Below are 13,720 nucleotides of genomic sequence, written 5' to 3' on the forward strand. Positions count from 1 at the left end.
CACGTGAAACTGTGCTCCAGGGTTAACCTAACCTTCTGACTATGGGAGGAAACCAGAGCAATGAGCCAGGCACCACTAAGATTCAAACCCAGAACTTTCTGGCTTTTCTAGCTGTGTGCTTTCATTTCGTTTAGGTTAACCCTGTGATGTCTAAGTTCTCATCACTGATAGCCCTAACCTAATCATGTGTGTCAGACAGGCAGATATACCGGACATATCTCCAGAAGGTAGGCCAGGTACTGAGACTCCAGCTGAAGTCTGCCACAGTTGACAGGAAGTTACAGACTGACCTCAACTACAGAAGGTATACCACAGCTGTGATGTGGAAATCCCAGTGGATAGTAACTTCAGGAAGAAGGAGTACAAAAAATACATAAGTACCAGGGCCCGAAGGAATAACTGGAGCAAATATGGAAGGTAAAGTCTAAAGTGGCCAAGTGGTAATAGGACCAGTAGGAGTTGTGACCCCGTAACTGGAAGAATGGCTCCAGCAGATTCCAGGCACATCAGAGGAACAGCTAAGATACAGCAGAGCCCTCAAACTCTCAGAGGACCCAAGCTAGAGGAACAAATACCAACACCCAGGGGATGAGGGCAATTATTTTTGTCATTATTTAAATTTCTCCCAAGTCTTTTCAGCTGTGAGATTCTGTATGGACATAGATGGAATTTACCTCATATCTCTGGCATATGAGGTGTGGATGTGGTTCATGCAAAGACTATTTATTGATTCAATAAGTATCAGATTTTCAAAACACAACTGATAATATACCTTCCTTACTGTTCAAACTACTTTGACTACAGGATAGAAGAGACACTGAAAATACTTCAGCTGACAGACTTAACCCCTTAACTTCCACCAGGTCACTAGTGAGCCACATAGGTGTACAATTAATGTTAGGTTGCATTTCTGCCACATCCTAAACAAGCACAGTTTCAGAAACTAGAACATGCTATCCTCAATCTATCCATAACAGGTCACTGGTCAGAAGACTTTATGTTGACTCTTACAGCTTTCTCCTTCCTCTCAGTATTTCCACAAACACTTGATCCTCATTGTGTCAGTATGATAAAGTCACCATAGTTCCATTATACCACCCCATGGTATGTGGGTGTGTACTGGGTTTCGACAGGCTGCACGAATCACAGCAATCATCATTTGCCAATCTGTGCTTTTTCAAAGTGCGATCTGGGATATCAAATTATCTCAGACAGTTGGAGCAAACACAGGAATAAAAAACACTACTGCTAACAGAGTTCTGCTCTTCACTCATGTAAAAGGGTTACAAATGAAAGGAGATTTTTGTAAACCATCACAGCAGCAGGGGCCCTGAACTTTAGCACTAATACAGCAATCGTCAGAAATCCTGATGGAGGCTTGGAACATCATTCTTTTTGTCTTTACTTTTAGGACAACGCGTCTAACATGTCCATCCAAAGTCTACAGAGTTACATCGTAATCCCTAATGCAGTATGGTAGTACGTAATGTGTTTCGCTCCTCACAGATAAATCCCACTATGTTAGACACCGTTTTATGCTAGAAATTAAAATCTGATGTTACTGAAGCACATGCTGCCCAGTGATCTCGTATCATAATGACACAACCCCACTGCATCATTATTACCAGTTAATACCAGTTGTTTTTCTTTAACAGCTGACAGATTTATTAATACTGTACCTGGTGGGAAATGTTCATTGATAGACCAGTTATCCACCTGCAGTGTAGCATTGCCACCATTTCTGGTGAAACGGACAACGTGATACTTCCCATCATTCACTGGGGTGCTGCTTTCCTGCACGCTGATATCCACTGTGCCGATGTTGAAGGTCACTCCAATTTTGCCTTGTTGCTGAAATGAGAGTAAAGAGTTATTAAACAGGACGTGAAACACTACACATATAAAGGCTAATTTACATCACGGACCCCTGCTCTCAAAATCTGACTGTTTGGCTAGCTGCACTCCAACGGTAAAATCCGCCTGTTAGCCATAATGTTTGGGTTTGTAAAGCACTTTATGAATGAGGACTGTGTGGAGGAGAGCCTGTTTGAGCCAAACAGTACTACATAACAGGTTACTACATGCATATCACACCAAAGCTGCGTCTTACCAAAGACGACTGGAAATCCTAACATTCCATCAACATGTCTGCAGGGGAAAAAGTCTCCAGTCGGGCTTCGGATTTCTTAAATTGTAATGAGAAGTAATCCAGTCAGTGAGATGACGTGAGGGAGGAAAGTGCGGCATCTCTTCCTTTGAGCCTTCTCTTTTTTTTGGCTTGTGTTTTTGGGCCATTGCACACATTGACCTATTTTCCCTGCTGACATACTGCTGATGGGATTTCCGGTCCAGCTTCACAGACAGTCTTACATCTATGTCAGTTTTTGAGAGCAGGGCTCAGTGATGTTAATTTCTATCAGTTTAAATATTTAGTGTTTCATTGTCCTCTGTGTCCCTCTCTTTTTCACAAGTAATGAGTTCTTGTATACATAGTCCTGTGTCCTTCTCTCTAAAATCCACATATTGTGACAGCTGAAGCCTGTGGAACATGCTGGGGGATAAAACTATGAATCTACTTTACTGTAAAAAAAGGAACCAAAAACTCAATAAAAGGACAAAAAAATCACAAATTATTCAAGGACAATATTTTGAGTTGAACTTACTATATGCAGCATGAGATAGTCCCCTAGACCAGGTGCACTGTCAATTCTGACTAAGATGCCATCTTTCAGGGAGGTGCTGAAGCCGACAGTCAACCTGTCCGTCCTGGTGCTTGGTCTCTCATTGGCTGGCCAATTGAATGTAATGAGGCCCCCACCTTTGCCAAAGATGTATGTTGTCCCCGCTGAGCAAAACAAGGAGAAATCATGAATTAGAAAATAAAGACCTGCTAACTGTAGATCTGCATCTTTTCACTAAGTGTTGTAAATTGTATCGTGGTAGCTTTGAACAAGAAGTTGAGGTAACTTAATGACATGTTTACACTAAATAGAAGCTCAGCTTCAACGTGCTTACTAATGTACAAAGAGTGCCCACAGGTTCTGTGCTTGGGCTGCTTTTACCACCAGTTTTTTTAAAGGATCATCGTTTATGCTAATTCCATTGGGGTCAGGAAGACTCAAGCAACAGACAGAGGACTATCAAAATAAAAGAGGAAGTTGTACACATGAGACCAGACTTAGATACGTGAACTTGACACACGTACTGGCGAAAAATAGCAGAGGTGGTACAGACATTCTGTACTCAAGTAGAAGTACAAGTACTACTGTTAAAAATACTCCAGTGAAAGTTTAAGTACTGATTCAACTTCTTTACTCAAGTAAAAGTGAAATATTTTAAATGTACTGAACGTAAGTAAGTAGCTCTTTGGAGGACATTTCTACCAGCTATTTTTGTGAAACGTTAACTAAACCTTGTAGTATTAGGAGATGGAAAACCACATTTTTTTTCAGCATAAAATTTAATTCTGACAAATGTACTGAGCTTGGATCAGTTAAGTACAACATGATCAGCAGTGTTGGGCAGTAACGGAGTACATGTACCGCCGTTACGTATTTAAAATACAAAATATGAGTAACTGTATTCCATTACAGTTACCGGTTAAAAAGGTGGTATAATGGTATAAATAAATGGATTACACGGTGGTCTTTTCCTGTTTCATATGTTCAGCTATGCCCTCTCTGTTTTTGGTAATTCCACGCCGCTGGAAACCCAAATAGAAAACGCATTAAGAGGCTCTGATGTCTGTGTCTCAATCTCGCGGCCCATGTCTCTACTTGCGGTTCGCATAATGACTTGAAGAAATATTTTTAAAAATTATTCACAAAACTGATTTAATATGAAGGCAATAGCAGAGTGTTACAGGCATCGCCCTAAAGCATGCAGCCTGATGGGCAGTGTAGTCCGTGCTGCAGGGAGAATGGACTGCTGTACCCGTTATGTGTCTGTGAGCGAGGGAGGAAAAGGAAAAGTACGAGCTGTCATCGAGCAGAAACAGGAGCTGGAAGCATGTAAATATAATAATAACCACTGCAGCCAAGAAGAGAGCCTGACGAGCCCAGTTGTAAGTAAGCTGTTAAGACTCGACTGTACACCGTGTTCCTGTTTTCCTCCGAAAACAATAAGTTCTGTTGGAGCAGCCTTTCAACGCCTCTCCCTGTCTCTCGCTAGCAAAGTTGACCCAGACAACAAAGTAAAGCTATTTTTCAGCTACGAGCCGACACGAACCCGACGTATCAGTCAGAGGTCCCTTTACTACGGTTCGGAGCCGCGGACCTGTTTTATATACGCGAGGAATAGTTTTCTATACGAGATCGCTGCAAAAAGTGCAGCCTTACCTAATGTCCACCTACTGTTACTCATTTATATTAAGATTTAAACATCTAGTTGGTGTTGGTGTGGAGAGTAACCTTCAGTAATAGTAATAAATCACAGCAATAGTACATTCATGTAGTTGTAAAAATCATGATAATATATTAAGTAATCCAAAGTATCCAGAATACATTACTCTTATTAAGTAACGTAACGGAATACATTACAAAATTTTGGGGCATGTAATCTGTAATCTGTAGTGGAATACATTTTAAAAGTAACCTTCCCAACACAGTAGGGAATGGGATTACAATAAGATTCAGCACATGGTGGAATCCTAAAAGTGGTTGCAGTGGCTCAGCGTGTGGAAAAGGATCACAAGTCACAATAATTTCTATCGAGAGCTCCAGTAGATTTTTTTAATGTACAGGCTGTGATCTGGGCTCTGAGGTTTCATGAACTGCCCTGGAAGGTTTCCATACTCTGCATTGACAGGATACTGTCAGTATGCTTGTAGAGACTGCTGTCTTTATACTAGACAGTATGGAGTTGGAATGAAGGATCTGGTATACTTGACGTAACTGAACTCTGACCATGAGCTCCACAGCTACTGTGCACCAGCCCAACACAGCACTTTATTTTAAATCCATCACAGCAATTCAATTCAATTCAATTTTGTTTATATAGTGCCAAATCACAACAGCAGTCGCCTCAAGGCGCTTTATATTGTACAGTAGATCGTACAGCACAGCAAACTAACCGGTTTATCCTGCACTAACCTGCAGGTTACTTTCATGCAACCTTTAAATAACACAGTTAACCTACTGTGCTCTCAGTAACGCCCCCCTCCAACAGCCAAACCCATCTGTTCTCTGATTGGATTGTTAAATTTGTGATTGACATGACATTGAGTCAAAGGAGCTTGCAAAGAGCTTGCATTGAGACATGACATTGACCAATCAGCTGAAAGGAAGAAAAATCAGGTCAAAATTTGTATGTGTAAGTGTAAATCCACATGCAGCCAGGGAACCTGAGTTTTACATGGAGTTTTTTGCTTTGTACCTGTAAGCAGACCTTAAAAAAAATTTGTAACTTGTGTAAATATTTTTTACAAACACAAATATTCATCTGTAAATGCACAAACATAAATTTTCATATATTTTGGTTTACAAGGTTACAAAACTCAGTACACAAATACGCATTTGATTTACAAGTACAAAATATTTATGACCACAATCTGAGCTTTAGCTGCAACACACTGTGCAACAAACTCAGTTTGTGTGTTTGCTGATGTTTGTTAAGCTGATAGAAATGCTGCATTTAAAATGACCTGACACTTAAAAAACGTTACTCACTTTATGCTTGCTCCTCTTTTGTGGAGCTAGCTAGATGCTGAAGACAAGCAGGTCATCAGCAAGACTCTGTGGAAGTTGACTGAATGCTGAGGTGGCAACCCCTAACCCTTCAAGTAAATTTAAACAGATGTAACTAAATGTAAGTGTTTGGGAAAATGTACTTCTAAAAGTACTTTTACCACACCGTGTTCATTCAGTCATGAGCTGCTGTAACATGAATCAAATGGCTGAACTGCAACATGTTCAAGTTCTGTGTTGACTTTTCTTGGTTCTGGTATGAAGTATATGTGAACCTTTTTACATATTAAAATGCTAATGCTATGTAAACATGGGAAATGTTATAGATCTCTATGTGGCTGGTTTGAAAGAGGAGTGAAAGAAGCATCTATGTCCACTGTGAGCGACCATCTTTGAACAGAGGCGGGGTTTACGACACCAACTCTCTGCCATCTATAATCCAGTTTTGCGATCCTTCCCAGACGCCTTAACGCCCACTCACATCCTGGGCCATCTGACCTCAGGACATCACATGATAGGGTGGGGCCAGGTTTCACAATGAGCTCACCTGAAACCCTGGCTGATTGTGACCCACACCCACTTTCACACCTTGGCTCGTGTGATTAGGTAGAGGATCATCAGGGGGTCCATTGACCCTCTTGGGGGGAAACTCAAATCTGGGACTCTCCACCTAGAACAGAAGAAGCTTCTCGGATGAGAGGTGAAACGTCTTCAAGCAACTTAAAGAAGTCCAGACGCTTTTCTTTCAAGCTCCTTTGACTACGATGACCTGGATGACTGAGAACCTTCACAGACATCTCCATGTGTCTACAGATATCCTAAATACACAATCTGGGATGGTGTCAGAAACTGCATCTTTCCCTGGTTTAACTGGACACAGAGCCCTTTGTCTTAATCCCAGCAGAGAGTGGTTTTACTGACATGATATTTTGGGGTTCAAACAGACTGAAGAAAACATTTAGAGCATTGATTAAGTTATAGAAGGTGGTGAAGATGAGCTGCATTGCTATATGCTTGCTTTATGTGCATTTGTGTCATGGTCCTGGGTCTTTTGACCCAGCGTTTTAAGTTTGAGTTTATTTTGTTCATTAGGTTATCTAAGTTCATTTGGTTATTAGACTCCTTGTGTTTTCTTCCCCTGTATTTAAGCTTCCCCTCACCCTTCGTGTTTCATGCTGCGTGTCTTATGTTATCAAGTTTGTATTATCATGCCTAAGTGTTTCTAGTTCTTATTATTTCCCCCTCCATTTCCAACCATGTTAAATCTCCCCTGCTCTTCATGCATTTCATGTCTGTGTCTTACGTTGTCAAGTTCTGGTTGTCGTGTCTAAGTCTGCATGTTTCCTGTTTTATTTTGAAAAGGGGTCTTGTGTTCTGTGCTCATGCGGTTAGTTTTACTCTTGCCTGTGCATCATTATGTTTATCCTAGTCAGCTGTTTCCTCATGTGTCTCCACTTCCCCTAATCACCTCCTGTGTATTTAAGTCCTCTGTTTTCAGTGTGTGATTGTCAGGTCGTTCTGTCACAGTCTGGCAAGGGCAGACTGTATGAATTGAGAAAAGGACCCAAAATGCAGACTCCAAGGAACAGGGAACAGAACTTGAAATGTTAACAAAAGGCGAGCCGTTTAATATGGCTGGTAGAAAAGGTACAAACAAAGGGCAAGGCAAACTGAAGCAAAATTAACACAAACCTAAACTGGGGAATCTAAACAAACAATAAGAAAAACCTAGACAAGAAACTTGGAAGCATGGCATCGGAAACATGGCGTGGACAACAGACGACCTGACAATCACACACTGAAAACAGAGGACTTAAATACACAGGAGGTGATTAGGGGAAGTGGAGACACATGAGGAAACAGCTGACTAGGATAAACATAATGATGCACAGGCAAGAGTAAAACTAACCGCATGAGCACAGAACACAAGACCCCTCTTCAAAATAAAACAGGAAACATGCAGACTTAGACACGACAACCAGAACTTGACAACGTAAGACACAGACATGAAACGCATGAAGAGCAGGGGAGATTTAACATGGTTGGAAACACGAGGGGGAAATAATAAGAACTAGAAACACTTAGGAATGATAATACAAACTTGATAACATAAGACACGCAGCATGAAACACGAAGGGTGAGGGGAAGCTTAAATACAGGGGAAGAAAACACAAGGAGTCTAATAACCAAATGAACTTAGATAACCTAATGAACAAAATAAACTCAAACTTAAAACGCTGGGTCAAAAGACCCAGGACCATGACACAAATGCACATAAAAACACTGTCATGTCAGGCTGGTAGTTTAATTGTGTAGCGTGTACTGAACTTGCGCTTTGGCTTAGTGAACCACAATTTCATCATCTTGGCTTGAATTTCATAGTCTATTTGAAAGTACAGTATTTGCTTGTCCATCTGTTGTGCTTCAGTCATACCAGATTAAATCTAAGACAGTGTGGTCTGATTCAGACTTGCTGTGATCATTAAACAGAGTAGCGAAGGCAATGCTCAGTGGCAGACATCCAATTGTCCAAGAATTGGACAGCACCAGGCCCTGACATGGTTCACGTCTACTGGCTGAAGAAGGTGACTGCACTCCATGACTGTCTGGCAGTACACATGAACCAGCTGCTAGTCAATGAGAGACACCCAGAATGGCTAACTGGATAATTCTGATTCCCAAAGACCCCCAGAAGGGACCAGTCCCAACAAATACCAGTCAGTAACCTGCCTCAGTACCACATGGAAGCTCCTGTCAGGCTGCATGTGCGCCAAAAAGAACAGGGAGACACGTCAGGGACAAGAGGAGAAAACAGAACTCTTTTCGACTCCTGACTGGGAGACCAGTTTGATGACAGTACAGAAAAATGCCTCTGCACAAAAACACACTGCTCATGCTGATGTTAATTATACAATGTGATTTGACCATGGTATTCTACAGGAAGAAAACAAGTACTTTTACTTATTGAAGACAAATTCCTAAATCACATATTGCTCAGAAAAATAGCGATGACGATAAAGTAGAAACACCTTTGTCTATCTCTTTCTTCGTTTTGCATTTGGCCGTGTTTTCTGTGATGTCTGACTTCTGTGACAGGGGATGCTGAAGTCTTGGACCTAACAGTATATTCTGTATGATGTACATGACCTTGGTATGTATTTGTGGATAGAGATTTATTTATAACATTTGTGCAAAAAAGTAGCTAAGCAACAACCTAATGTGCAGCTTGTTATAGATCTTTGAATTGTATTTACACATTTTTAATTGTGAGGCTTGAGGAAGTTTTTTTCATGTAGGCTGGAAACCTGAGTGTCCATGATAACAGGAAGGAGAACAAGAACTATTCACTATACTGCTAACTGATGGCAGCCGTTCACACTAGAGTTTCACATTTTTACTAATACATTTGAAATTGAATTCCCTGTTCTTTGAATGTTATTGTGCTGTTTTTTGATACTCACTGTGACCACCCTTTAGCAATAGTGGAGATCTATATATGGAGACGGGTGAAGTGGAGTGGTGCCTTGCCACCTCTAAGTGTAGCTCCTCGGGGTAAGCAATCAAGCCTTTTTCCACCCGAGGTCTGGTGGCGCTCCTGGAGTTCTCTAACCTCCCTGATGGGGATGAACTGTGTTTGGAAGGTCCAGCAATACATCCCAGAATGAGCCATCCTATCCAGGCACTCTTATAGAGAGCAATTAGTCCAGAGGCTTGGGATGGAAACCTTTTAATGGGACCCCGCGAAGGTAACAGGTCAGTGGGGCACATGATTCCAAACAGTTCACGTAGACATAAACTGAAACACGGCTCTAGACAGCAAAACTGTCATGACTGAGAAAATTTAAAAAACTAAAAGACGATACCTCACTCTCAGATCTTTCAAAAGACATCTGAGAGATGCAATTGGTTGACCTGAGAAAAACAGTCACAGAGAAACAGTTTTAATCCTCAAATGCAGCAAATAAGGACTCAAACGAATGCAGATAAGTTGATTCTGCTGATCTGGACGTAGCGTTTTCAGTGGGAGAAATGTTTCGTTACTCATCCAAGTGAGTGACGAAATGCAAATGAATATCTTTTGCAGCCTCTTCTGAACGCAACTTGCAGATTAGCTTGTGCAGCCCTTTTCCAACTCAGCACCTGCTCCTCATGTGCTACACTTTAGTCACTGCCCATCTCTCTGACTATCCCTTCATCTCTGCTTTTTCTCTCGGAAAGGAATTTCAAAGTCACAGAGAGAAAGAGAACTGTTCCCTGCCTCTTGATCTTCTCCAGTTTGCAGAGAGATTTGGTCATGTGTGGTCCTCTTGATTTTGTTTCAGTTTCCTTTCCTCAAAGATTTTGTGTCCAATAAATTACAATTTAAAGAAGAAAATCCTTTCTGCTGTTTACCATTGTCCATCTTAGTGTGGACCCTTCATTGATATTTGCCTTTCAGTGAAGGCGGCAGCAATGATCTGTAATCTAGGTGCCAGAGCATCCCAGAGTGAGAGAGCGAGAGAGTGAGTGAAAGAGATAAAGAGGAAATGGGGTGGAGGTGTTGGAGGGGTGGGTGTTTTAGAGGTGCTGAGAGAGATAGCAAAATTAAAAGAGAGGTAAAAGAGTGATGTCAGGACAAGAGCATGTGGAAGCAAATGCAAATATAGAAGTGAACAGCCTGTTGTAAATATTGACAAAGGCCGTAAAAAGAGATAGAGGGTTGAGTTGGAATGGTAAAAACACAACAGCAAAAGGCAGGGAGTGTTTATAGTGAGGCAGAATGTAAATAAAAGAATGGCAGGAAGGCAAGAAAGACAGACGTGGCAGAAGAAACATAGACAGGGTAAAATAAGAGAGACTGTCGAGATTCTAAGAAACCCATTCACCTTTAAATTTATGAGTCACTTTTACCACCATTAGCAAGTACTGACATATAGATATTAGGGGTGCAACGATACACAAAATTCACGGTTCGGTTCGATACTTTGGTGTCACGGTTCGATATTTTTTCGATACAAAAAAAATGTTCATGCCTTTTTAATTTGTCATTTATTAAAATTATAAATATATATTTTAACTCAAAAGTACAGTTTTTAAATTTAACCCTAACCCTTGTGCGTGTTTTTTATTTTGACAGCGAATGCGCACCTGCGGACCACTTATGTGCAGCCCTGGTTATTTAGCTCGTCATATTGCAGTCCATGAAACAAAATAATGTCGTGGCGATCGTGGCTCAAGAGTTGGGAGTTCGCCTTGTAATCGGAAGGTTGCCGGTTCGAGCCCCGGCTTGGACAGTCTCGGTCGTTGTGTCCTTGGGCAAGACACTTTACCCGTTGCCTACTGGTGGTGGTCAGAGGGCCCGGTGGCGCCAGTGTCCGGCAGCCTCGCATCTGTCAGTGCGCCACAGGGTGGCTGTGGCTACAATGTAGCTGCCATCACCAGTGTGTGAATGGGTGGATGACTGGATATGTAAAGCACTTTGGGGTCCTTAGGGACTAGTAAAGCGCTATATAAATACAGGCCATTTACCATGAAACCATAAAGCTGCACTTTCTTTTTGTCTGATTTGTCATAACTTTTCCGTTTTGTGGTAAGCTCTGTGGTAAGCAGAGAATCAGCGATTCTCTGCGCGATCAACCTCTCACATGTTTAAGCTTGCTGCCGGAGATTTCACTTGTTATGTTTTGCGTAGTAAGCTAACGATTGATAAGACGATGTCAGAGGAATTGGTGCACAAATTATCATCACTCACCAATCAGTGCTGTCGCTCTCTATACACAGTTCGCACGATTGCAAAGTGAAAGCAAAAAAGCGCAAATTCAAACGCGATTTCAATATGTCACATAATGACAGTGGCTCACCGATGCCAATGACATAATTACCCAGCTACATTTCTGAAAGAATGCAAAAGCATTGACATATATTTTTCCTTCGGGCTATTGTAGGAAGTTTAGAAATGACCTTAACGCCACAACACGGCAAATCTCCGTTAACGAGCTACCCCTGATCGCCCCGTGCATGGGGCTAGACGGCCAACACCTTAACGAGCTAACTGCGCTAACACACTAGTTCCCACCCATGTAATTGAGCATTGCGTGGCACATCCAACATACTGTTTTACTTTAGTCCATGACGCGCTTACCTTCAGGGTCATACGTCACATGAAAACCAAAATAATTCCAAACGCCAGATCTGAATGAGGGTGGGGGAGGTTCAGTTTGCCATGTTGCAAGGAGAGCTTAACTTCTGTCTCGCTAGCTTGCCCTGCACTCTTCCTTCTGACGATGCTGTCTGTGTTGAGCGCTCAGTGGATCTGCGCTCGACAGTGCAGCCTAGGTGGAGTAGTCGAACGCAGATCCACTGAGCGCTCAACACAGACAGCATCGTCAGAAGGAAAGTTGATAAAATAAAAATTTTGTATTGTTCGATACATATGCGTACTGAACCGAAAGCACTGTATCGAACGGTTCAATATCGATACGAATATCGTTGCACCCCTAATATATATATATATATATATATATATATATATATATATATATATATATATATATATATATATATATATATATATATATATATATATCCATAGGCAAGACCCCAGGTGCAGGCTGTGTAAAGATGCCCCAGAGACAATCCAGCACATAACAGCAGGGTGCAAGATGCTAGCAGGCAAGGCATACATGGAACGCCATAACCAAGTGGCCGGCATAGTGTACAGGAACATCTGTGCCGAGTATAACCTAGAAGTCCCGAGGTCAAAATGGGAGATGCCCCCAAGGGTGGTGGAGAATGACCGAGCTAAGATCCTGTGGGACTTCCAGATACAGACGGACAAAATGGTGGTGGCTAACCAACCGGACATAGTGGTGGTAGACAAACAGAAGAAGACGGCCGTAGTGATCGATGTAGCGGTTCCGAATGACAGCAATATCAGGAAGAAGGAACACGAGAAGCTGGAGAAATACCAAGGGCTCAGAGAAGAGCTCGAGAGGATGTGGAGGGTGAAGGTAACGGTGGTCCCCGTGGTAATCGGAGCACTAGGTGCGGTGACTCCCAAGCTAGGCGAGTGGCTCCAGCAGATCCCGGGAATAACATCGGAGATCTCTGTCCAGAAGAGCGCAGTCCTGGGAACAGCTAAGATACTGCAGGACCCTCAAGCTCCCAGGCCTCTGGTAGAGGACCCGAGCTTGAAGGATAAACCGCCCGCAGGGGCGTGCTGGGTGTGTTTTTTTTTTATATATATATATATATATATATATATTTATTTCAGACCACCGCTGCAGTCTCTTCACCACCAGTTCATCAACTTACCCACGTTAGTAACAGGCTTTCATGCTTCATGTTATTATCCCAAACCTTTGTATTTACCTCGTTTTCTCGTGTTACAGTTCTCTGGTCAGCTCGCCCCTCGGACACTGAGCTATACTCACTACTGACTACACTCACTACTGTTCATGCTCCATCTCCTGGGAAGGATTCCAACCATACACCTGCCTGCCCTCTTGCCACCACTGCACACAGTGGTGCCACCCTGCCTTGGAACTCAGGTCATATCTCTACTCATCTCACTCGGACCTTCACCTTCTCCTCTCAATGCACCCTCTGACTCCACCTGCAACATAAGCCATACCCCTCTGTTAAATCCATGTACACCTGGAGGAGTTCTGGAATACGCCAACCCCTTGTTTGTCCTCTCTCCTCAGCGCAACCACTCTTGTATCCAGCCATGCTTTGTGCTTGCCCTTAGACCTCCATGCTAGAGTCCCTAGGCATGAATCTCATGCTGAGCAAAATTGTATTTTGTGTCATCCTAAACATTGTGTCACGTTCCCGTGCCAAGTTGATACTTTGTGCTTTGGCACAAAGATTGCGTAAAGTTAACTGTCTCCGCACCTTTTCCAGCACTTGAGCCATGTTTTGGTACAGGCCAAGTGCAAGATGGACTCAGCGGATTCTGTGCGGGCGGCAATCGCCAAGCAGGTAGCAGTCCTGGGGAGTCACGAATAGGAGTTGCAGGCTTTAGGCGTTCAGTGCAAAGCCATCAGTGACACCCA

At 42.4% G+C, this 13,720-nt stretch overlaps 1 protein-coding gene across 1 annotated transcript in view; it reads right to left on the minus strand.

Moving 5' to 3' along the window:
• nrxn3a (neurexin 3a) overlaps window positions 1-13,720 on the minus strand; it is a 220,619-nt gene that overhangs the window by 25,467 nt on the left and 181,432 nt on the right. Inside the window, 2 exon segments of the mRNA XM_014408191.3 lie at window positions 1,680-1,851; window positions 2,664-2,845. Coding sequence (XP_014263677.2) covers window positions 1,680-1,851; window positions 2,664-2,845 — 354 coding nt within the window.

The sequence above is a fragment of the Maylandia zebra genome, linkage group LG19 (assembly GCF_041146795.1).
Source record: "Maylandia zebra isolate NMK-2024a linkage group LG19, Mzebra_GT3a, whole genome shotgun sequence".
Lineage (NCBI taxonomy): Eukaryota > Metazoa > Chordata > Actinopteri > Cichliformes > Cichlidae > Maylandia > Maylandia zebra.